Below are 25,295 nucleotides of genomic sequence, written 5' to 3'. Positions count from 1 at the left end.
TGAAAGTGAAACTAAAGCTGCATGAGGCAATTGCTGGAGGGATCAGACTGTGCAGAAACTGGCTGTTTGTTTTTTGCTACAAGGTTAGTCAATAACTATAAATGCCTATAGAATTATTGAAATTATTAGATTTATTTTTTTAAAGATTGCTTTATATTGTTCTACATAACTTAACAAAATGAAGAAGATTTTTTTAAATAAATGCTTGATCTGAAGAGGCCCAGTGCTATTGTATCTTCCCCACGACATCCGTTCTGCTCCCACCCTGCTGGCTTTTTGCAAAGCTACGAAGGCCTGGTTTTGCCGACAGTCCTGGGGGCCAATAATTCACAGCTTGATGGCCAACTGTAAGAATGGTGTGTATGTATATGAGTATGATTTTCTTTTTATAATACCTTTTAATGTTTTTTTTAAATTTGTTATGTTTTAACATCAGTTAATTGTTTGACTTCTTTTACTGTTTTGTATTTATTCTTATTTTATTTGTACTGCTGTTGTAAGCCGCCCCGAGTCCTTTGGGATTGGGCAGCATAGAAATCAATCAATCAATCAATCAATCAATCAATCAATCAAACAAACAAACAAACAAAGGAAAAACCTTTTAAATAGCAGAGAATACTTCCAGAAAGCCACATCAATTTTAAAGTTCTGGAAAAGTATAATCTGAAACGCAACAGTGTCCTGTATTAGTATTAAGATAAGGCAGCTGAGTTAAACCCTCACTTAGTCATATTTGGAGTAGATCTGTTTAAATAATTAGGAAGAATTAGTGTGATTACATCTAAGAAAACTTTCTGAGATTTAACATACTGCCATAATGTACATTTTTCCAATTCCTTACTACTGTATTTCTATGGCTCCGGCCCACATGCACAGAATGTGCTGTTTGCTGTTTGGCAAATTGCTGGGAGGCAGAGGTCTTTTTTCCTTGTTTTCCTCCCCCAAAACAAAGGTGCGTCTTATACTCCAAAAATATGGTATTCATTCAACTTGCTTGCATAAACTTTAATACTAACAGGATTTACTCTAGAATAGCCAAGGATCTCTCACACAGTATGGAAGAATAAATAATTAACTTTCTTCAATTTTATCCAACCCACAATAGGTCTGTAAAATGATGTATGGACTGGGAAAGAGAAGATTTACAAGGATGGGCAAAATGTACCAGTCACCAGGCAGAACTTTTGCCCCCTTTGATAATACACAGCAGTGGATTCCCATTTTGTTCATCTCTCCAGATTAAATAAAGAGTTGCAGTCAATGCCAGCAGCCTAGTGAGATGCTTGGATGATGATGATGATGATATCTATTCAGTCCAGTTATCCACTGGCAATCGAATGGGCCAAGTCGTCCGATCTTGCAGTACTTCTTTGAGTTGCAAAGAGTTGTAAATTGTGTGTCAAATTCATGCTATATAATTAAGCTTATTATAAGCTTAATAATAAGCAAGATTCTATAGTGGACTGCATATAAAAAGTTTAACTTCTAATGTTTATGGTTTTAATATATTAATATGTTGTTTCATTATTGATAGTTTTAATTGCTGATTGGAAGCTGCTCAGTGTTTGATATAAAATGTGCGGCTGTATAAATATTTAAAATAGAGATAAATGCTTACAAAATTTAATGATGTAATGTGGACTGATACAGAGTTTTGTGCCTTTCTTTCATGACACATCCTGAACAATAATGAATAAAGACAGAAATTATGAAAAAAATTACTTTTTTTAATGTACAAAACATTTATATACAGTTTTAGCATATGACTGCCATCCGTATGATGTAGAAAACAGATAAAAAGCTCCTGGAGATATAAAGGCAGAACAATTCAGCTACAGTACTCTTATTAATAATGAATGCCTTCTATACAGAATATATACAGAGCCAGGTGTTTTTTTTGTTATAATACTATTTCAGTAAATAAAGGGAGACCACCATGGACAAGGTGAAAAAAATAATGGACAAATTGTTTGTGTTTGCATTTGTTAATGCTTATTGGGATTCATATCAGTATACATTCCTGCAACTAGGCATCCTGATGGCTTGTGGGATGTCCAATATCTTCTTAGCTCTTTGAAACTTTGTGCTGTTATTCTATATCAAGACAATTCTAAGTGATGGGGACCAAATCTTGTGTGTAATGCTACACAATTATCACTTGAGCATGGTCCTATGAACAGATCTGAAAGGCCCATATCAGTAGGTCAATACCAACACTGTCATCCTATTGAAAGAACTGAATTCATTTTTAAAAAAAATATAACTTTCCTGTCCTGCCTTAAGATGTGCAATATTTAGATGTATTGAGAAGAACATCTGTAGTCGTCTCTCCCTTTTGTCTACTTTTAAGTCTTCCATTGTCCATTATGATTTTTTTTAAAGGAATAATAATGTTTTGGAGAACTAAATAGGTTTTCTTGGGACACCTAAGTAAACATATTCTGAGGTTAACCTTTAACATGGTGAAAGGCATAACTAAAGTGATTTTTCTTGATGACACTTAAAAATGTACAGGCAAAGAAAAGAATAACTAATAAGAAATGGATATGGTAGTATCCAGAAAATTTTGCCACTATAAACTCTGATGTAAGAAAAAAGTTTCCTTTTCTATGCCACTAAACATTAGACTCAGGAAAAGCTGTGAAACAGTCATCCATCACCTGCTTAGCTAGTGATTAAATTGGACTTACACTTCTATGCTAAGGTGAGAACCAGTTCATATATTGGCATTTCTTGATGTAAACATGATTATTCAAAACTTCCATACTTTATGTATGGAAAGAGGTAGGGAGAAGTGTCACTGGCTTGACTTTATGTCCATATGCTTGATCCATATTCAAATCATCCTAATCAGACTCGTGTTTGCCTGACTGTGTATTTCCAAGGTAGAAACTACAAGGTGTATAAATGGCACTGGAAAGGGATCAGATTCTGATACAGAATACTGATAGGAAAAAAATATATGAGCACAGACATTCTTGGGGGCCCTGTTTCTTTAAAGAACTGGGTTTACATCACACTTTTTAAAAGTTCAAAAATAAATAATGAAACAAGTCACTCTAATCAAATGTATAAATATATAAAGTGGGGAATTTATAATACATCATCCTTTTACAGCTATGCTTTTATAATTCTGCTGAACCATAAAACCCATAGAGCTAACTGTAACGTCACACAAGACAACTGGACTTTCCTTTTTTTACTGTTGTTGTCTCTTGTGCTCCTCTTTTTGGTGTGCCCTCAAACCCGTTTTAGATAAACTTTAACCATCTGAAGCAGATTTGGAAAAGCAGGAGCTGTATAGGAGAGAGTGAACTTTGTTTTATCAGCAGTTACCCAGAAATGTTGGCTAGACAGATACTGATGTATGTTGATATGTAGTGCCCCTGATTTGGGTTTGAATACTTTAACTCAAATCTCCGAATCCCCTTTATAAAAAAAGGCAAACCTTGATACACCAAGGTTTCTACATTTGATATTCACCCTACCCTGTATTGCAATTGGCAACTGCCAAATTTCATGTTCTATTTCTTTCCCAAGCTTTTCCTGGCTGGGATTTCTGCCCTTAATGATTGTCTGATCTCATAATTTTCTCTTTCCAAAATTCTATTAGATAAATGCATAAGAAAACTCCATTGGTTTGCATGAATTAATTTATGAATTTTGCACTGCAAATACTTCTGGATGACATGCAGTTTTGGCAGGAACTGCTTACTGACAGCAAAAAAAAGTATCTTAAGAGAGAGAGGGGACAGTAGGAATGGATGTACTATCTCTTCTTACTGGAGGGGTTAGGTATATAAATAGTATATGTAAGCTAAATACATGGCAACTGGATGGCAACTTAGATGCCATAATACTGACTACAAATTTGCCATTCTTATAATAGCACTCTTCATTTTTATGAGTTCAACTTGATGAGCATTTAGCACTGAACCATTCTACTACTCTATCATGTTATATTGTCAGTTTGGCTTTTCGAGGACCTTCCCATTTCATCTGTGCCTAATGGAAAAGACGCAGAAGACCTTTTTGAAGGACTGCTGTTGAATCTCCTTGTTAGGCAATATGGGAAGGTCTTCAAAGCAGTTACACTAAGCCTTCAAGAGATTATGCCACTTACAGTTCCTAGTGTGGGTTTGGAGAGGTGCCTGGCATCATTTATTAATTTTGTGCTTAAATTATTTTCTTTCTGTGCTCTCCCTTTTCCAGGGAACTCTGAGCAGTTTATAATCTCACAATAATGACATCACAACTGGCTAAGCAAACAGAAGATCATTTTTATCAAAGCCAGTTGGCCACCTCCAAAGTGACATATCAGTCAGAGCTAATCCATGCAGTGTGTAATTAATTGATAGAACACATAACTGGGAGGAACGAACAAATTTTATGATATAAAAATGTACACATTTCTGCAGCATCATATTTTATGTCATACGTAACAAACTCCAGGACTGTTCTTTCTGTATGAGCATTTCCAAAGTGAAGTCAATAGAGACTCAGAGTGATTTGTGTTTCACACCATGCATGGTAGGGATTATTTTTCCTACAATATAGTGGTACCTCTACCTAAGAACACCTCGACTTAAGAACTTTTCTAGATAAGAACCGTGTGTTCAAGATTTTTTTGGCTCTTCTTAAGAACCTGAGCCCGGAAAAATTTCCCAGGAAATTTGAGAGCGGCACGAAGGCCTGGCCAGTTTCCTGCCATTCCCCCTGGGTTTCTCTCTCTGGCATAGTATATGGGAGGCAGCCTCGCACTGGGTGTATGGGAGGCGCGTGCTCCTCCTCGCTGTCTCAGAGTCCCTCTTTTTTTTTTTTAAGCCTTGAAGTTTTGGATTTTTTTAAATTCCCCTCACCTCACCTTCTTCCTTTGGCAGTGACTGTCCTCCTCCTCTTCTTTCTCCTCCTCCTCCCCCCCAAATTCTGAACTTTTATTTCTTTCCTAACGGTTTTGCACACATTATTTGCTTTTACATTGTTTCCTATGGGAAAAATTGCTTCTACTTACAAACTTTTCTACTTAAGAACCTGGTCACGGAACGAATTAAGTTCTTACTTAGAGGTACCACTGTATTTTAAAATTAGTTTGGTTTTTCAAACCTCCACTACATTCTCCATGATAGCCTCTGATTAGAAAAAGCAAACAAACCAAAACCTAATAGGCTATTCCGCTTTTTCTATTTCCCCATCAGCGTGTCTCTCTCAAATGTCTTTTTAGCAACATAGTGTTGCCTGACACAAATGCTTTTTTATTTTATATATGCTTCTGGCAATACACACTTTATCTGACATTATTGGACAACGGATGCCTAGATGTCTCAGCTGCTAATGCACAGTAAGGTAATTTGCCTCAAAGCTGATTCTCAGCTATGCTGCAAGATACAAGGAGCGATACTGGCTGTAATACTGACTTGTGTGTGTGTATGTGTGTGTCTGCACATGCATGCACAACTGGTCATAAGCAAAGCATGAAGCATTATAGTATGGCTTTGCATATGGTTAAATTTCGCTAGGGAGGACAAGACATTACATATTTGCAGCTATAGGTAAGGGAAAGCCAAAAAAAGATTGCAAAAAGTAAAGCTTCATTTGAAACATTGATTATTTTAACACATGGCTTTTGAGTGTCCCACAACTGGCAAAGTGCCATTTGATTTTGAGGTTGATGGTTTGAAGAAACGTTAACCCTTTGCAAGTTAACAAGGGAAGGGAAGGTGGCAATGGCAGTCAGGTTTTTGAAAGGATTCTCAATGTGTCTACCTTTTACAAATGGTGACACACTTTAGAAGCACTTTAAGAAGGAGAGCACTTTAGAGCACTTTAAGATGGCATCTTTCAGCACTTCCCCAAAACAAAAACAAAACCAAGCACCAAAATAATACTAGAAGTGCATCCTTTCAGTGCTTTTTTCAAAAATATAGTTTATGCATGTTTGTACAAAGATATTTCTTTTCTTACTTGGAATTCCCTTAATATGTTTTAATATTTGTAAAAGTCTACTCTATGGAAACTTTTTTTCCCCTTTTCCTTTTTTTTTTAATAAAGAAAACCACATTCATAACGTTTCCCAGCACATAATCTCTGGATATGTCTAGAGGTACCATTTGTGCTTTATGCATTAAGACATCATGTTAAGAAACTTGCTCTCTTCTGCCAGGGTGGTCAGCATAGAATTCATGTCCCCTATTGCCATGTTGCTAATTCCGGCTGGTATAGCTGGCAGCGTCAGAGAATTTCGGGGAGTTGTAAGGCGAGAAGAGTTCTGAGAGAGGCTCTGCAGGATGCTAGGGCTCAAGGTTCCTGACATCAGACTTGAATGGTCGCCATCATCCATGATAGCATCAAAATCTATCTGAGGAGATTCCGGACCCTGAGAATCCACTGTGCTAGAAACTTGATTGGTACCAGGGGAAGGCATGGTGGCTGGTTTGGTGTTCAGCGCACATTGTTGTCTGACATGGTAATCTGTTTGGTTGTTGACATTCCCATTTTGTTCATACATATGTATTTGACCATAATAGTGCATCAAATGGCCTTCCCTCATATTACAGTTAAATTGTGGTTGCAACGATCCTACACCAGTCGTTCTCTTGGGGGAAGAGTGTGCCCTTTGCTGCCCTGAACTCACATCATTTATTGGGTGAGATATTCTCACGTATCCCAACTGCTGCCCAGCACGGACTCCTTGGTGCTTATTTCCTGGATTAGGATTAGGTGGAGGGTGAGGTTGCACCATTGAGGAAGTGAAACTCTGTCCAACGGTACCAATTGTATTCTGTTGTGGCTCAAAGTTTGGTTGGTTTGAGGTTATTAACGCAGAAGCTTGGTGGAAATCCTCTTGTGTCATGAAGTTCATATGGCTTGACTGAGATGAATAGCTCTGCTGATACCCTGGTTCTTGCAGGTCTTGGCTGTGCACTACATATTCTCTGTCATTGCTAACTCCTGAAATGGGGTTAGCCACATTATCTAATTGCTGAGAATGAACGTGGAATGCAGGCTTCATGGTCATGTTATTACAGGAAGGAGAAAGTTGGGTGGCATCACCACCCATCGTATTTGGACTTAGCATTTGATGAACTTGGTTGAACACCCCATGGGAGTTCAGGTCTAGGTTGTTACTAGAACCTGGATTTACCTGCTGCTGCTTTAAGTGCATGCAATTGAGCCTCTGTCCATCCATGCTTCCATTTTTTTGTACAAATTGCTGCAGATTCCCATTCATATTGTTTTGGCCTGCCTGCAACTGCTGTTGGTTGAAGTTCTGATACTGACCAAAATTTTGCTTCTGATGGAATACAGCTAGGTTCCGCTGAGGTAACTGCTGTTTTGCTTGAGAAGGGGGTACATCAACAGTTCCTGAGCTAACTTCATTCCACTGGACCGGCATGTTATTTTTAGGCAAATTAGAGTTGGCTCCATAGTTTATTTGGCATCCGCCACCAACAGAGGTTGAATGGTTCATATTCAGATCTGGAACAGCCATTCTGCGCTGGTTTAATGCATTGTTATTTTGCACTTTTGCGTTTGCTTGGAAGTTTTGCATTTCACTGCCATACCCTGTAGAAGAGTTCTCTGGGGCAATCCCGTTGTTCTGAGATTTGATGTATTGTACCACATCATCAGGTAGGACAATGTCGTCATCTCCTACAGAATTATCTGCCTCACCAGGCATTGCTTCCATGGCAATATTTTCACTAATACTTGGGGGCCGTGGGGAATACACGTGCCTAGCAAGGCTCCTGTCTGAATATGGAAAGACGGGAAGGTTGAATTGTCTTCTGTCTACATGAGCGTGAAGAAAATTCATGCTGTTGGTGCTATTGAAAGTATGGATTCTAGGAAGGGAACTTGGGTCTCCAACAGGCCTCCTTACTGGGTCACTTGCCCGTCTTGCACTATTTCTAGGCACTTCATGAGAGAATGCAGGCGATGTCCCATACACATAAGCATTGCTGTCGCTGGAACGCCTTGGCCCTGGAGGGAGGCGAAACGAAGGAAAAGCAGGCTCTGAACCATCAAGGAGAGAGATTTTATTCCTCAGGGTCATTCTTTCCATGTTAGGTAATGGCGTAGGCGGTGGGCCTCCTGTGGCAGCAGCATACCTAGCTTTCAGCCTGTACTGCTGAGCTGGGGTGAGATTCAGGAGACCAGAGACCCCGTTACATTGACCGGCATCACTTGACCTGCGAGAGGCATCGGTGGAAATAGGATCATAGGAGTCAGCAGAGCTTATGTTGTTAGGGCGGTTTCCAAATTGGGAAGCTTCACTGGAACGGCGGCTGGAGAAGTAAGGGGATATTCCTGATGATCTGCGGCTGACTGTGTAGGCCGAACTGATGGTACTGGTTGAGCTGTCACGGCGTTCGGCTAGTTGGTTTAACATGGTAATTTCACTGATCGATAGCTCATTTATCCTTGGGTTAGGCAACATTGTAGAGGTGCCATGCATATTGTCCAGCAGACAACCTGAAAGAAAATGTGAAAGAAAGAAAGTAAGACTATTGGTCAGTGATTAAAAAGAAAGGGATCTCATTATTGTACTTGGATACAAACAATACCATTACCATCCTTGGAGAGGGGCGGCATACAAATCCAATTAAATAAATAAACAAACAAATAAATAAATAAATAAATGTTGAATACAATGGTCCCTCGATTTTCGTGGGTTCGAACTTCGCAAAACTGCTATACCACAGTTTTTCAAAAATATTAATTAATAAATTGCTGTTTTTTCCCCTATACCACAGTTTTTCCCACCCGATGACATCATACGTCATCGCCAAACTTTCATCTGCCTTTAATAAATATTTTTTTAATAAACTTTAATAAATAAACACGGTGAGTAATAATCTAAATGGTTGCTAAGGGAATGAGAAATTGCAGTTTAGGGATTTAAAGTGTTAAGGGAAGGCTTGTGATACTGTTCATAGCCAAAAATAGTGTATTTAATTCTGCATCTCTACTTCGCGGAAATTTGACTTTCGCAGGTAGTCTCGGAATGCATTCCCCGTGAAAATCGAGGGAACACTGTACTTATCTAGCTCACACATGTAGAAAATTTGAAAATGGAAAGTGGTCTGGAAGACCCATTGTTGTCTTCCAAATTATTTCCAACAAAATTGGCAAAGAAAACTATTGTCCGTCCACATTGTAACATATAATCTGTGTTGATTGCTTTTATTTAGTATTTTATGACTATCACTGAATGTTGTATTTTGTGCTTTATGATTATTGCATTTTATGATTATGATCACGATATATCACTTGTTGTTTGTATGTACATTGAGAGCTTATGCACTGGACACAAATTCTTTGTGTGTCCAATCACACTTGGCTAATAAAGAATTCAATTCAATTCAATTCAACTCTATTCTATTCTATTCTATTCACAGCATAAAACACAGATGATCAAGAAAGACAGTAATGACAATCAGTAATAAAACCGATTGCTTTGGCCTCTTTGAATTAACAAATAAACAATTTGAGTAGTAATATTTTTAGAAACAGACTGTCAGAATTAAAAAAGGGTTATGGACAAATGAGTTGTTTGAATTAGTGCAACTGAAGACTGCAAATATGTACTTAGGAAAGGGTGTTTAATTTCTTAATTGAAATTATGGCATTCATCTATACCTCTTATGTCCATAATACTCCAATAAGCTGCTATTTTGGTGCCTAAAAACAGAAAGAATGCCCATTTTTTTTTAAAAAAAACAAACTATGCCAATTTCATGTTTTTTTAAATTTCCCATATGACTCTAAGGCAGTGTTTCCCAACCTTGGCAATTTGAAGATATTTGGACTTCAACTCCCAGAATTCCCTGGCTAGGGAATTCTGGGAGTTGAAGTCCAAATATCTTCAAGTTGCCAAGGATGGGAAACACTGGTCTAAGGGTAATGGACTGAGATCAGAAAATATTTATCAAAGAATTAGAAAATTTGTTCAAGATAACAGGGTAAGACTGAGGTAAGACGGGACCATCTTCTACCTCATTCATCCCAGCGGCTGGTTAGGTCCCACATAGCCGGCCTTCTTCAGGTCCCGTTGTCCAGACAATGTCATCTGGTGGGACCTAGGGGAAGAGCTTTCTCTGTGGCAGCCCTGGCCCTTTGGAATGAACTCCCTCCAGAGATATGTACTGCCTTCTCTATCCTGGGCTTTCGCAAGACTTTGAAGACCTATCTCTGCCAGTGGGCATGGGGGCCGTGAGTGGTAAGATTAGCTCCAGCCAATACCATGAGTGATTGGATTGGGTGAATGTGGATGATTGTGTTGGAATAGATGGGGCCTTTTTAGAAATGTGTTTGTTTTATAGTATTTTTAAATAATTAGATTTCTATACATTATATTGTACATCATATTTATTATGCTGTGCATCGCCCTAAGTTGGTTGAGAAGGGTGGCATAGAAGTCTAATTAATAAAATAAATAAATAAAATAAAACTTGTAAGGCAGGTTTCATTCTGCTCTTGCTAACCTAGAGAACCTCTACCATGTTTCCCCCCAAATAAGCACCAGGTCTTATTTTGTATGTACATGGAGAGCTTATGCACTGGACACAAATTCCTTGTGTGTCCAATCACACTTGGCCAATACAGAATTCAATTCAATTCAATTCAATTCTACTCTATTCTGTTCACTGTATAAAACTTCTATCATGTTTTCCCCCAAATAAGCACCAGGTCTTATTTTGGGGGGATGTTTTATCAGTTTACCCTAGGACAGTGATGGCAAACCTCTTTTCCCTCAGGTGCCGAAAGAGCGTGCATGCTATCGTGCATGTCAAAGTGCCGACACCCATAATTCAATCTCTGGGGAGGGAGAAAACAGCTTCTCCCACCCCTGGAGGCCAGAAATGTCCTGTCTCCCAAATTCTGGTGGGCCCAGTAAGCTCGTGTTTCACCCTCCACAGGCTCAAAATGCTTCCCTGGAGCTGCGGGAGGGTAAAAATGCCCTCACCCATCCTCCCTGGAGGTTCTCTGGAAGCCAAAAACGCCCTCCCAGAGCCTCTGTGTGAGCCAAAAATCAGCTGGCTGGCACACACATGCACGTCGGAGTTGAGCTAGGGCAACGGCTCGCATGCCAGCAGATATTTATTTATTTATTTAATTTATTTATTGGACTTGTATGCCGCTCCTCTCCGGCGACTCGGGGCAGCTAACAACAGTAATAAAACAATGTACAATAATAATCCAATAAATACTAAAAATGATTAAAAAAACCATTAATATAAAAAGCCAAACATACATGCAGGCATACCATACATGAAATTGTAAAGGCCCAGGGGGAAAGAGCATCTCAATTCCCCCATGCCTGGCGGCAGAGGTGGGTTTTAAGTAGCTTACGAAAGGCAAGGAGGGTGGGGGCAATTCTAATCTCTGGGGGGAGTTGGTTCCAGAGGGCCGGGGCCGCCACAGAGAAGGCTCTTCCCCTGGGTCCCACCAAGCGGCATTGTTTAGTCGACGGGACCCGGAGAAGACCCACTCTGTGGGACCTAACCGGTCGCTGGGATTCGTGCAGCTGATATGACTCTGCATGCCACCTACCGATGCCATAGGTTCGCCATCACTGCCCTAGGACCACCGAGGCTAGGCTTCCCAAACTCTGACATCTATTGCACCACTACCTGACTTCGTTCGCTGCTTTTGGCCAGATGCTGCATGACTCATTGTGTGGTGCTGCCGCTTGTGGCAGGAGCTGCAGGGCATGTTGAGCCATTGTGTATGCAGTGGTACTGGCACGATACACCATGCAGCATCCTCTGCCATGCAGTGTCCTACTACAAGCGGCGGCCCCAGTGCAATGCACCACATGGTGCCTGGCTGCAAGATGCTGCAGAAGTCAGGTAGTGGCGTGACAGGTGTTGGGGCATAGGGGGGCCTTACTGCAGAGATCTTTAGGTAAGTGAATATAGGGCGCCTGGGGCAACTCTATCCCCTGACCCGAAGCTTGATTTTTACATATGCATCTCACTTCACCTCTTTCAACGAGATGGTGGACGGGGCTTAACTAGGGTTTATTTTTGGAGTAGGGCTTATATTAAGCACAGGCATGAAAATCAGGTTAGGACTTGTTTTTGGGATAGGTCGTATTTTCAGGGAATCATGATATATTAGTCATTTATATTATTGTGCAGGTAGTTCTCAACTTACGACTCTAATGGATCCTGGAACTTCTGATGTAAGACGTAATAGTTGTAAGTCAAGGCACTGACATAACAAGTGTACGATTTAATGACTTTTTTTTGGTCATAGTCATTAAGTGAATGGTGCAGTTGTCATGTATGCCTGTAGGCATTTTGTTTTGCCAGAAACCAAATAAAAATGGTGGGAATCATAGTTACATGATCATGGAGCACCTCAACTTGCTCTTAAGGTGAACTGTGTCAGCTGATTGAACCCTGACAAACTGGTTGTCAAAAACCCAAAATGCAGTCATGGGACTCTGGACCAGGTTATAAGTAGTTTTGGGGGAGTGTCATAACTTGACAAAGCAACAAAATCACTAAGCAACTATTATTATTATTATTATTATTATTATTATTATTATTATTATTATTATTTATTAGATTTGTATGCTGCCCCTCTCCGTAGACTCGGGGCGGCGCACAACAGTGATAAAACAATACATGGTAACAAATCTAATAATTAAAATCTAAAATAACAGTTTTACATTACAAAGTCTAAAAAAACAACAACCCAGTAGATAAAATACATACACACAGTCATATCTAGTTGTTGAATGAATAACTAGTTGTTGAATGAGGACTATCTTGAATGGTTTGTAGAGATTCTCAGTCATCCAGGTCATGGTTGTCCCAAAGGTGCTTTTTCAGGAGGCAACTGGACTTTTTTTGTCAGAGCTGAAGAAGCTTCTTGGATGAGAAGGGAAACATCTTCAAGGAAAAACAAGAAAGTCCAGTTGCCTCCCAAAAAAGCACCTTTGGGACATATTTTGAATGGGTTAACTGGGCTAAATTGAAATGATATTTTTTTGCTTTGTAAGTGTTTGGAATGCACTAATTTTATAGTCCATAAATTAGACACCCCCCCCCCCCAAGTGTATCTGTACAAATCGTAATTTTATATGTCAAAACTGGCTACCATCCCGATATCCTTGTTCATTTGCTGCAAGTCAAGAAACCTTCAAGTATAATGCAATATGTTATCTCTTTCAAGACTGAGACATCCCAAGAGATGCTGGTTGCACATCCCCATTTTCTGTTTCAAGTGTGAACCTGCACGTTACTTTTCAAGAGGACAGAAAAAACTGGAATATTGAACATTGGAATAGAATGTCTATTTGGTCTAGGTAGAAGTCCTTCAGGATTGAGCAGCAGAGAAGTCGAATAAAATAAATAATTTGGAGTGCATTCTCTTTCATGTTGTCCTATACTTTTGACTTTCTATCTCATGCACCGGTTGTCATAACGGATAAGAAACTCACAAAAGCAATACTATAATGTGATCAGTAGTAGGTTCCTACTGGAACGGTAAAGGACGCTGCAGTAGGAGTAAAAGTTGATCTGCATGCGCAGTTTTGGGTGTCTTGCGTGCAAGCACGTCCCAGCATCTTTTTGCTTCTGAGTATGTGCAGGAAGCAAAATCTTGCAAGGGGACAGGAAAGATATTCAGAAACACTGTTGGATACATATCAAATACAGTGGTACCTCTACCTACAAACGCCTCTACTTACGAACTTTTCTAGATAAGAATCGGGTGTTCAAGATTTTTTTGCCTCTTCTCAAGAACCATTTTTCACTTACAAACCTGAGCCTCCGAAACTGTAATTGGAAAAAGCAGGGAGAAGCCTCCGTGGGGCCTCTTTATTTATTTATTAGATTTGTATGCCGCCCCTCTCCGAGGACTGAAACCTGACAAAAACGAGAATCTCCTGGAAGGAAACAGGGCCAGAAAAGGTGGGGAGAAGCCTCGGAGGAGCCTCTCTAGGAATCTCCTGGGAGGAAACGGGGCTGGAAAAGGCAGGGAGAAGCCTCCATGGGGCCTCTCCAGGAATCTCCTGGGAGGAAACAGGGCCTCCACCCTCCTTGTGGTTTCCTCAATCGCACACATTATTTGCTTTTACATTGATTTCTTTGGTAAAAATTACTTCTTACAAACTTTTTTACTTAAGAACCTGGTCACAGAACAAATTAAGTTCGTAAGTAGAGGTACCACTCTAGTAGGCTTGTTCTCTGTCCTTTCTGTACTGCTCTGCTGAAATGTGTTTATTTGAAGGAATAATCTGCTAATGGGATTGTAAATTGAGATGTTACTATGTTTATAAAGAAGTTAATGAATCCAGCTGAATCAGTTATCTGTGTGTGCTTCTGGTTTTGATTTTTTTCAACAACATTTAATAGGCTGACTTACCATTTCCTGGGATGGGAGGCAGCTTGCTGTTTTTGACTTGTGGTGCTGGATTTGCCCATGAGCAAGAATCCTTCACTGTCCTGAGTTTCTCTTTCTTGAGCTGCTCAAGGCGTTGCATTGCTGTCATGTTTTTCCTTAGTTGAAGACTGACAGTTGAATTGCCCGATGAGACTGTCGAGTCCACAACAGGAGTATTATCCTCCAACACAGTCAGGTCCCCCAGACTTCCCCCACTGTGCATGTTCATTTCCACTCCACTGTCATTGTTGTTGATGCTCCCAAGGGGTGATGGTTCACTGCTGCATGATGATTGGCCACCAGGACTGGACTGATACATCTTAAAGAAGGAAAGAAAAACATCACCAATTGAAGACAATCCAGGTTTTTCCCTGGTTAGCTCTATAGACAAAGGCTGTACTCAGAGTGGCTCCAGTTCACAATTCACCGCAAAATCATCACAGACAAGACAACCTAATGAATTCCTAGGAAATATACTATTTATTCTGCTAATAATTTGGAATGTTTTGAAATTCCTTTGATTACTATGCATGTTGGTACATCTTTGTTTTTCATTCCCCCTACTTTGTATTCTCCTCTGCCGCATTTCCCCATATTATATTTTAATTTGATTGGCTGTGATGACCCAAATGATTGAATTGGTGATTGGTCCAGGACATCATCACAAAATATATTGGACTGGGATGTGTTGACAAAAATCCCATGAGTTAATACTCCCTTAAATTAAACTGCAGTGTGAGTAAATGAAAATAAGGAAAAATAGCATTGAGAAGATTGAAATATTTCTGGTCTCTATCTGAACATGTCAGAAATTAGCTATAAATTATAGATGCTTTCAGGGCCCAAGTAAATAAATCTTACCAGGGAGGGGGAGGACTTTCTTAACTAAACCATGTAAGGTGTTTTTTTTAAAAAAAAAGCATTTTAACTGATTAAATAATTCCCCTGCAGACAAAGAAAAAAAATCAGAAAGCTTTACAGTGCCTATTGCAGTACGCCATCTTAAGAATTGTGTTGCTTACCCTAGAAACTTTTAATTTTTCTTTCTGAAAGTTCAGATTGTGTTCTCCAAACCTTGTTTTGATCTCAGGCCTGGGATTAGTGTGTGTGTGTTTTGTATTGACCATTTTAATCTAGTCTGTCCGTGTGGTTTTATATTTTGTTTTTATGCAGGTTTTGGTCCTGTTTGCTGCCCAAATTCCATTGGAGTTGGGCAGCTATAACAAATTTGAATAAACCAAAATATTTTATTGACTTAAGCTTAGGCATCATACTAAATATTCTCAGATTTAAATTAGCACCAGAGGGAGAACCTAGAAAAAAATTAAGTCTGTCTTCAGTACTGAAATTCGGTGTATTCAAGTCTATTGCAATTTTAATTTAAGCCAGGTCTGTCCTCTTTTTTTAAAAATGGTTTTTATTGAAATTTAAAAATTTAAAATAAAACAAACATACATACAAACAACAAAAAAGAAAGAAAAAGAAACATACACAACAATACTAAGATTTACAGAACAAAGGAAAAAAATAAAAAATATATAAAAGTTAAAGTATATCATTCCATTAAACATTTTCCTTAGAAATTAACAACTGAAACAATCTTTTTTCCGTATACCGACTGTATTTGCCAAAATAAGAAAACAAATGAACAAAAGGAAACCAGGTCTGTCCTCTAGGTAAACAAATCCTCATTACCTGATAAGTCAATGGGCCTATTATTGCCGATAAGGGTGATGGCACTGTAATGTGGACACAGGATTTTCCATCAGTTAAGCCACTGAAATGATTTTTATGACTTTTTAAAGCAGTGGTATGTAAACAGCAGGGAGCTAAAAGCCAAGGGGGCGGGTTTGCTTTTTCTTTTTTTGTTAGCAAAGAATTATATGTACTCTCTCAAGAAAAGTTAAGCTCTTGATGACTCTGTCAGATAAACCTGGAACCTGAGTAGATTTCCTCTTCTACAATGTGCTGGTTTATCTGCGGCAGAATCAAACCCGAAATGCTTTAGGCACCATATATGCCTTTTGCTTCAAAGGCAAGCAGCATGCTTGGCTGACAGTCTTTGTAAGCAGATAAGGGCATGATTTGCAGGCCTGGGTTTGGTAAATGTTTTTTATTAGGAATTACATTTCACATTAAGTAATTTATCTGCAATAAAAGTTAAATGTCCTGTGTTGGCTCCCTCAAAGGAAGGCTGCTTTGTTTTCTTTCGCTGCCTGACCCATGGCATTGTGATTTATGACCGCTGGCCCTCTATGGCTATAGACGGGAACGGCTAGCTAACCCCTGAGTTGAATTGACTTTTCTCTGTTTTTAAGCACAATATTTGTTCCTGAGGACTAAACAGGCGGTTCTGCCTACTATGCTTTATTTATCAAAGTGGATTTTCTTATGAACAAAGATTATTTTGTAAATGCACAGGAAAAAGAAGCCTTTTCTCAAGGTGAAATGTTCTAGCAAGAGGATGCTCACCATGTAATTCATAATCAAAGAGGTCCAATGCTATGATAGCACTTAGCAATAGCACTTAGACTTATATACCGCTTCACAGTGCTTTTACAACTCTTTCTAAGCAGTTTAGAGTCAGCATTTTATCCCAAACAATCTGGGTTTTCAGTTTACCCACCTCGGAAGGATGCAAGGCTGAGTCAACTTTGAGCCTGATGAGATTTGAACTGCCAAATTGCAGTCAGCTGGCAGTCAGCAAAATTGGCCTGCAGTACTGCACTCTACCACTGAGCCACTGTGGCTCAACCATAATAATGTTGTTATAACTAGAGGGACCTGGCTAACATGAACACAGTAATGAGATAATTTTTCTGTCACTTCTTAAAATATCATATATAAATGGCAAGTGGCACTACAGGTAGCTCTCCACTTGCAACAATTCATTTAGTGATCGTTCAAAATTACAATGTACTTTGAAAAAAAGTGAGATGACCGTTTTTCACACTTAGGACATAATAGCATCCCTGTAGTCACACAAACAAAATTCAGACACTTGACAAGTGGTCCGTATTTATGATGGCTGCAGTGTTCTGGGGTTATGTGATCACCTTTTGCAACCTTCTGATAAACAAAGTTAATGGGGAAGGTGGATTCACTTAACAACCATGTTATTAATTGAACAACTGCTGTGATTCATTTAACAACAGTGGCAAGAAAGGTCATGAAATGGGGCAAAACTCACTTAAAAACTGTCTCACTTAGCAACAAAAAATTTGGGCTCCATTGTGGTATTAAGGCGAGATTCACCTGTACTTAGTTTGCTGAAAGCATACATTTACACCACAGTGTAAAGCTGAAAATTTCATTCAGAAGAGAATCGATTGCCTGTTCCACACTGTGTCTTGAATTGAGGAATTCCCATATATTTTGGGCCAGGGAGGATTTGTCTAATGAATTTTACAGTGTTGGGTTCTCAATAGGATAGTTAGTTTACTTGTGGAATGCCAAACATAGAAATGATGAGAAAGAAGGAATTACACATCACTGTAACAGATACTTAACTACAGCTGCTTTTCCAAACAGGCCATCTTAACTCCTGCAGAAACTCTATGGAGACCAATCACACAGCTGGTTTGCTTATACACACACACACACGCACACTGGACAAAGCACATTATGTCTTTTGTAACAGACTTTGACAAAGACAGGGTATTTGCTCACCTTAGTACCGACTGTCCTTGTGAAGTTGAGTAGAAAAAGTTAAGAGAGGAGAAAGAACAGGTTGTTAGAACGCAGACAACACAGAGGGGGGAGGGTTGAGATTGTTGATGGAACAAGACATGAAGCAAAAATAATAATAATAATAACGGCAGATTAGCAACAGCCAGGGCACAGATGAAACACTGCTCGAATGTCTGTAACATAACATTTTTTTACACTACCGTCAATGTATATAGCACTTTACAGAATCCAAATGTGACAACATGCCTTGGTACACAATCAGTACGGACGTCTCATCACGAGGAATCAGAAAATAAATATTTTCAGAGTATCCAATTCCAGAAATAATTTCACTCCTTCACCCAGATGTCCTGAAGTGGTATTTTGCACCACTCAAATATACAGAATGTGAAATGTAGCTCTTTCTATTATTACTACCATTAAAAATGTATATCTTATTTAAACATAAGTAATGTTTAGTTTACTTTAATTGGATTTGTATGCCGTCCCTCTCCGAGGACTCGGGGCGGCTCACAGCATATATAAAAGACATAATAATACAATCGATCCAATTAATATAATTAAAAATCTTTAAAAATTCTGACTTTAAAACATTCATTAACATTCACTCAATAAATCACACTAAAAACACTCATTGGTCAGGGGGAAAGATCTAATGACCCCAGGCCTGCGACAAAGATGAGTTTTTAAACTCTTGTGGAAGGCAAGGAGGATGGGGGCAATGCATTTCCTATTTATGATTGACATTTTATTAAGTTCAATGTATTTAATTCAAATGCAATTTCTGGTATATCATAGGGCTAAAATCATATCTGCAATGAATTTAAGGTAAGTATTTCTCAGCCTCAGCACTTGTCATCTTGTCATGTAAAATCAATGTATTCTGCAGAATTGATAATTACTATAGTAATTGCATAAATGGCTTAAATATTTGTCAGTATTATTAGTCTCATGTGATAAATGTCAATATTTTTTAAAAAACCAGTGGTTGAGTTTTGTTTACTTTTGATTACTTTGGAAAGAACATGCCATGGCCCATATTTTAGCCACATAAATAAAGCCAGACCAGGCCACACACATTCATTCACATACAAGTATGGTCTTTTTCCACAGTTCTGTTGGGAAGAAGAAAGTTTTATTTAATATTTTAATCAATCTTCTCCATCTTTCTTGCTAGAGGAGAGAAACTCCATCAATGTCTAGTCCCAGTTGGCTCTTCTATGATTTGTGGACTACAACTCCCAGAATTCCTGCGACAATCATGCTAGTTCAGGAATTCTGGGAGTTGAAGTCCATGTGTCATAGAAGAGCCAACTTTGCCTACCCCTGGTCTAGTTGAAATTAAGATGAAGAGCACAACAGACAAACTTTTTTTTCAGCTTATCTTCTCATTGCAATATTCTCCTGTCTTCATACAAAATTTCCAAGTTAGTATGCCTGCCTGTGTCACTAAATACTGCAACTAAACAGGAACAATTCAGGAAAGCAAGAAAAGCAGAGCAGATGCTGAGGTGAATTGTCACAGGAGTAGAAAAGTTTATCACAACTTTGCTAGGATATTTAGAGTGGATGTAATTTGGGGAAATATTTAGAGTGGATATAATTTGGGGAATGTGTCAAGAATGGAGAGTAGAACTCTGTATTTGAATCCAGGTTTGGAGCTTCTCACACAGAGTCTTCAAACTGTCTTTTCATAATAGTTTGGAGAACCAAATGGACAGTACAGCATAATTATGGTCTTGCTTAGAACATAGGTATCAAAAAAATAAAGTCTTTATACCAGAAGTGGTTTCCTGCTTGTTCAGATTGGTTCTATAGAACTGGTAGTGGGAATTCCCCCCACTTGCTGAACTGTTTAGGGATGTGTCCAGCGATGGCCGGTTGTGTCAGAAACAGGGCCATACCTGACGCAATATTCCAAATTGCAGAGAGAACTGTAATCAGTGTAATGACTTTAACAATGTAAAACTGCTTAGTCATGGTGAAACCACAGATTGTAATGTAATCTGATTGGTTGACAAAAGTATATCCTGTCATGCCCCTTTGCATAGGTGTGGCTTATGGCTTGTGGCTTATGGTTTAGTGGAGCCTGTGAATTATAATGGCTTGTGGTGTCTGAAGAATATCATGGCTGAAGACTTGTAGCTGAATATTGTAACTGAAAATTGTAGTTAGAGAATTGTGAGTATTTTGTATAATAACTTCTAGAGAGAGATAGCTACAGTGTAAATAGTGTAGGTTTGCTACGAAAGAAGTAAACATTTTGATTGGTTGACAAAAGTATATATTGTGATGCACCTTTGCATAGGTGTGGCTTATGGCTTATGGCTTATGGTTTAGTGGAGCCTGTGAATTATAATGGCTTGTGGTGTCTGAAGAATATCATGGCTGAAGACTTGTAGCTGAATATTGTAACTGAAAATAGTAGTTAGAGAATTGTCAGTATTTTGCATAGTAACTTCTAGAGAGAGATAGCTACAGTGTAAATAGTGTAGGTTTGCTACGAAAGAAGTAAACATTTTCCTAAGAAACTCTGCAGTACTTGTCTTCAATTACCTTCAAGACAATGGTTCCTGATATCCTGGTCTGAGGCAGACTGGCTAGCTATCTGGGTAGACTAGCTTCTGCAACACCCTACTCCAACAGCCTGGACCATCTCCCTCGGTGGTGCCATAGGCGCCACCATCTTGTATTTTGCTTCTGCACATGTGCAGAATCTGGGCTTTTAGGACTGTGCATGCACGAGCAGACCCACCCACACTGTGCGTGATGAAGGCTACTGGCAGTGGGGTAAGCTAGAACCCACCCCTGCTTTTCAGAAAAGACAAATATTCAAGAAATTGTAGCTTTATGTGTTATTAAAATTCAAAATATTATGTCTCTGAGAGTGGACAATTATATTTTATGGATTTGCTCCTGGGAATCCTATCAAATTTTAATCCCAGTGCAAGGTAAAAGCTAGTCTGCTCTTTTCAGTCATCAGGAAAAACAGTTTTCCCATTCTCAGAGAAAAACTCCAAACGTTAATTTTACATCTTTTTGTTTGGCTTATGCATATAAATATCTGTTATACATGTTGTGGATGCCATCTGGAATCAACTCGCCCCATAGATTAGAACTGCCCCCACCCTCTTTGTCTTTCGCAAATTACTTAAGACCCACCTGTATCGCCAAGCATGGGGGAACTGAGACACCTCCCCCAGGCTTTTATATTTTATGTATGGTATGCGTGTGTTGCATGGTTTTTAAATGATGGTTTTTTTAGATGTTTTTTAATATTAGATTTGTTTCCATTGTAACATTGTTATTATTATTGTTGTGAGCCGCCCCGAGTCTTCGTATCAATCAAACAATATCAACTTTATTTGATTAGTCAATTGACCATATCAAAGCAAGGAAAAGGACCACATTGGTCGTCATAAAACTGTGACTGGTTAAAATACAATAAAATTGGCTAAAATAGAGGGAATTTGAATAAATAATAAGTTAAAATGCAGTATAATATGCTAAAATTGAGTAGTAAAACATGAGAATATAACTCATGCAAAGGATTATATTAAACAAATCTAAGATACTGATATAAAATATTCTTAAGTGAGTTCATCGCCTTTGCATGCCACCCCAATATGATCTATAAAACGTATTCTCATCTGAACAGCCCTGACTATAAACTTAGCGGTTCTAGAAACTACATATATATTTGTACCCTGAAGAAAATATGATAATTGTTTATTACAGTCCCAGTGTATGATTTTGTCAAGTAGGTGCTGTAAATACTGAGGTCTTACTGAGGAGTATAGTTTACCATTGAGTAGCACATGTGCAATGTCTTCTATTTCTGGTGCACCGCAAATGCATGTTCTCTCAAAATTACTTGGTGGAATCGTCCATATTTGACCATAGAATCTAACTGCTCAAATCTTCATAGAGGGGCGGCATACAAATCTAATAAGTTATATTATTATTATTATTATTATTATTATTATTATTATTATTATTATTATTAAATTTGAAGTGCAAAAGGATGCTGAAAAAATTGGAACTGAGCTAAGGCAAAATCTAAACTGGCAGATCAGAAAAGATTGTACGTCTGTGTGTTCAGGGGATGGGATGGAGAAAAAGTTAACATCTATTTGCAGTAATGTTAATAAGTCAACGAAAGCAAGTGCTTCTCTTACCACAGACTTCTCTGTCTTTATCGTTTTGACTTGTAAACTGTCTTCCGTGCCTGTGGTGGTGCTGTTTGCCTCAGCCCGCTCTCCAGTAGACCGGCTGCTTGGCTTGGCACTTGCTTCATTGTCATTGTTTTCCTTAAGGACAGGCGGCCTCAGATGAATGTCATTGCGTTGCTTTTTGGTGACGTGGGCTTCCGGTCCGTGCACTGTCTTTACGTGTTTCCTGAGAGAACTGGGGTCTGTGTATCTCTTGGTGCAGCCTGGGATCTTGCAGACATAGGGTTTCTGCCAAAAGTAACAAAGCTGAAGTGATTCACCAAAATAATAATAAAACAGCTGAGATATGTAACTTAGTGGCACTTTTGGGGTAGAGAAAATGGCGAGAATGTGAGAATGGTAAGAAAAGTATGTGAGAAAGGTATTATATATATATATATATATATATATATTTATATATAGTCAAGAAAAACCAAAAGCACAGTTCTGCAGAGAATAGGGGGTCAACCTATCCTTTAAGGTAGTGTTTCCCAACCTTGGCCACTTGAAGATATCTGGACTTCAACTCCCAGAATTCCCCAGCCAGCATTTGCTGGTTGGGGAATCCTGGGAGTTGAAGTCCAAATATCTTCAAGGGGCCAAGGTTGGGAAACACTGTTTTAAGGCACCTCAAGCAGGGATGAAATGCTCCTGGTTTACTCATGCCTGTCAGTCGTCGGATAGCCGGGTATATAGGCAGCACCAGGCTCCGCCCACTCACCTGGATGCCGCCATTTGGGTTCTTTTACCTCTGTACATGCACAAAGCATTCTGTGCATGCACAGAGGGTAAAATAACCCAAATGGCGGTGTTCGAGTGAGTGGGTGGAGCCTGGTGCTGCCGTTGCAACTGGCTCTCAGATAGCTGACAGGCATGAGTGAACCAGGAACATTTCACCCTTGATCTGAAGGCAGGACAAGAAGCAATGGATGGAAACTAATCAAGGAGATGACCAACCTAGAAACGTTACGATGTAAACCGGTGGCGAAGGTAACAGCACAAATAAAAAGCACACAGTACAAATAAACAGTGTTAGGCTCTACAGTTGGAAAGAGAAGCAAGCAAACGAGCTGAAAAGAGACTTCCCCCTCCCTTAAACCAAACACATTTCTTCAAATCTGCTTTCAGCAAGATAGCTCTGGTATCTCCTTCTGAAAGGCTGGATTCATGCAGCATTCTGCTTCAGGCTGCTTAAAGACTTTTTCCATTAGATCTTAGAAGAAGACCATCCAAAGAATGTTAATTTACTGCTTAGCTTTGGTGCAAAATACTACTTCTACTTTCCTTGATTCTGATTTAGATATTGCTGTCCATATCAGTGGTGGGCTACTGTCGGTACAGCTAATTGCATGTAGCTTTGCTACTCTGGCACGTAAGTGTGGGATCAAGTGCAATTTTGCTTCCCGCACCTGTGCAGGTAGCAAAATCTTGTCTGGGGACGCACATGTGTGCATGTTTCGGTGAGTTGTTTTGCTTCCCTGCATGCGGGGAAGGAAAAAAACCTTGCCAATAACACAATAGTTACAACTTCTGCACAAAACAAGTAGAGATTAATCCTAAACTAGCAACATTCTTAAAACATTGTCTGGCAAAACAATGTTGCTTTTGCTAAGCACTTAAAGAGATAGTAATGAGAAGCCAAGCATCATTTCTTTAAGGAGGAAATAATACAATAATTTGGATCTGCTAAATAAAAAAAGTCAATTTGAAGTTTCCACCAGCCTTGCCTTTGAGGCAAGAGAAACATGTAAATAAACCCAGAAGAGAGAGAAAGAGAGAGAAAAAGGGAAAGAGGCAAGAGAGAGAAAAAAGAGAGTTGAGAATTTTATAATAATCCCATCTGGAGTGCCTCTTAGTAAATCTACCTAGGTGTAAACTGTTTACAAGCAGACTAGAGTACTTTGACTCATTGACCTACTTTGGGGTGCAGCTACAACTTTGGCTTATTTTAATTTTCGGTCCTTCTTTCTTAGGGAGCAAAATTTCCCCTGCTTAATAAAGGGTTTTGATGGTTCCACTTCTTACCATTGGTAGCCTTCTGCCACCAGCGCAGTCTTTTGCCTTCAAGCCATACATAACAAACACAAAATGTTATTTGTTAAGAAAAATATTTGTTTGAAAAGCAGTGGTGATGTGGCCAAAAAACTTATAGCACATCACTGGGGTATCTCACTGACAATGATCCCCAAGTTTTTGAATCTGATATCACTTCTAAAATCTTCCACTTGTATTGTTCCACTTGTTAATTATAAAGTATACCTATGATTAGATTATAAATTAATGTTACTCAGTCCCCAGTGGTTTTTCAGAACTCTGGAGCGTTTCCCCTTACTGTCCTTTGCTTAATTAGTGGTAATATAAGTTTCAACCTCAGCATTAGCCATTTGCAGCAGACCATCACATGTTGTTACAATAAATGCAATTTCCTGACCTTCCCCAGTTACTAATAATGGATCTTAATTAGCCAAGAGGACATACAACATTTGTCTTGTGCGCCAGCCCTACGCGCTCCCAAGGCCAGCCGTTTCATTTAGTTTTAGGCACTCAAGAGGCTAGCTTGGTGAATTTATTTCTCAAATATACCAAATAAAATTGAGCAGGAGGAATACTCAATCTGGCCCAATTTCTATGAGAAAATATGCAGGTATTAAACTAGCATAATCTCCCCTTTCAGCACAAAATATGAGAAAAAGTCACTATGATAGAATTATAATACAAATCACTGCACATTATTATCAATGTAAGAAAAAAAAGTTTGATAGAGGACATTCCCTACCTCATTGGAATGTGTTCTGTTCTGGTGTTTTGCTCGATCCGAAGCATTGGAAAAGGCCTTATTGCAGCCCTCATGTTCACAGACATAAGGTTTTTCTCCTGTATGTGACCTCAGGTGTGTCTTTAAGTTCTCTAGCCGGGAATAGGCTTTGGAGCAACCTTCAAACTAAAATAATAAAAGAAAAGTGGAGTGTTAATCAGCTGGAGGCATTTTTCCATCTC

General features: G+C 39.0%; 1 protein-coding gene and 1 long non-coding RNA gene across 3 annotated transcripts in view; one reads left to right on the top strand and one right to left on the bottom strand.

Annotated features, from left to right (window-relative positions):
* LOC139159583 (uncharacterized) overlaps nt 1-4,576 on the top strand; it is a 61,628-nt gene extending 57,052 nt beyond the window's left edge. For both annotated transcript variants that reach the window (XR_011557812.1, XR_011557813.1), the window contains exon 5: nt 1,106-4,576. This is a non-coding gene — a long non-coding RNA (uncharacterized lncRNA). The remainder of the gene's footprint in view (nt 1-1,105) is intronic.
* Nucleotides 4,577-6,014: 1,438 nt separating this feature from the next.
* GLI2 (GLI family zinc finger 2) overlaps nt 6,015-25,295 on the bottom strand; it is a 338,725-nt gene continuing 319,444 nt past the window's right edge. Inside the window, exons 11-14 of the mRNA XM_070730027.1 lie at nt 25,075-25,239; nt 22,266-22,547; nt 14,380-14,716; nt 6,015-8,472 (exon numbers count right to left, since the gene is read on the bottom strand). Coding sequence (XP_070586128.1) covers nt 6,122-8,472; nt 14,380-14,716; nt 22,266-22,547; nt 25,075-25,239 — 3,135 coding nt within the window. The 3' untranslated portion in view covers nt 6,015-6,121. The remainder of the gene's footprint in view (nt 8,473-14,379; nt 14,717-22,265; nt 22,548-25,074; nt 25,240-25,295) is intronic.

The sequence above is a fragment of the Erythrolamprus reginae genome, chromosome 1, assembly GCF_031021105.1.
Source record: "Erythrolamprus reginae isolate rEryReg1 chromosome 1, rEryReg1.hap1, whole genome shotgun sequence".
Lineage (NCBI taxonomy): Eukaryota > Metazoa > Chordata > Lepidosauria > Squamata > Dipsadidae > Erythrolamprus > Erythrolamprus reginae.
This window is presented reverse-complemented; position numbering and strand designations above follow the sequence as displayed.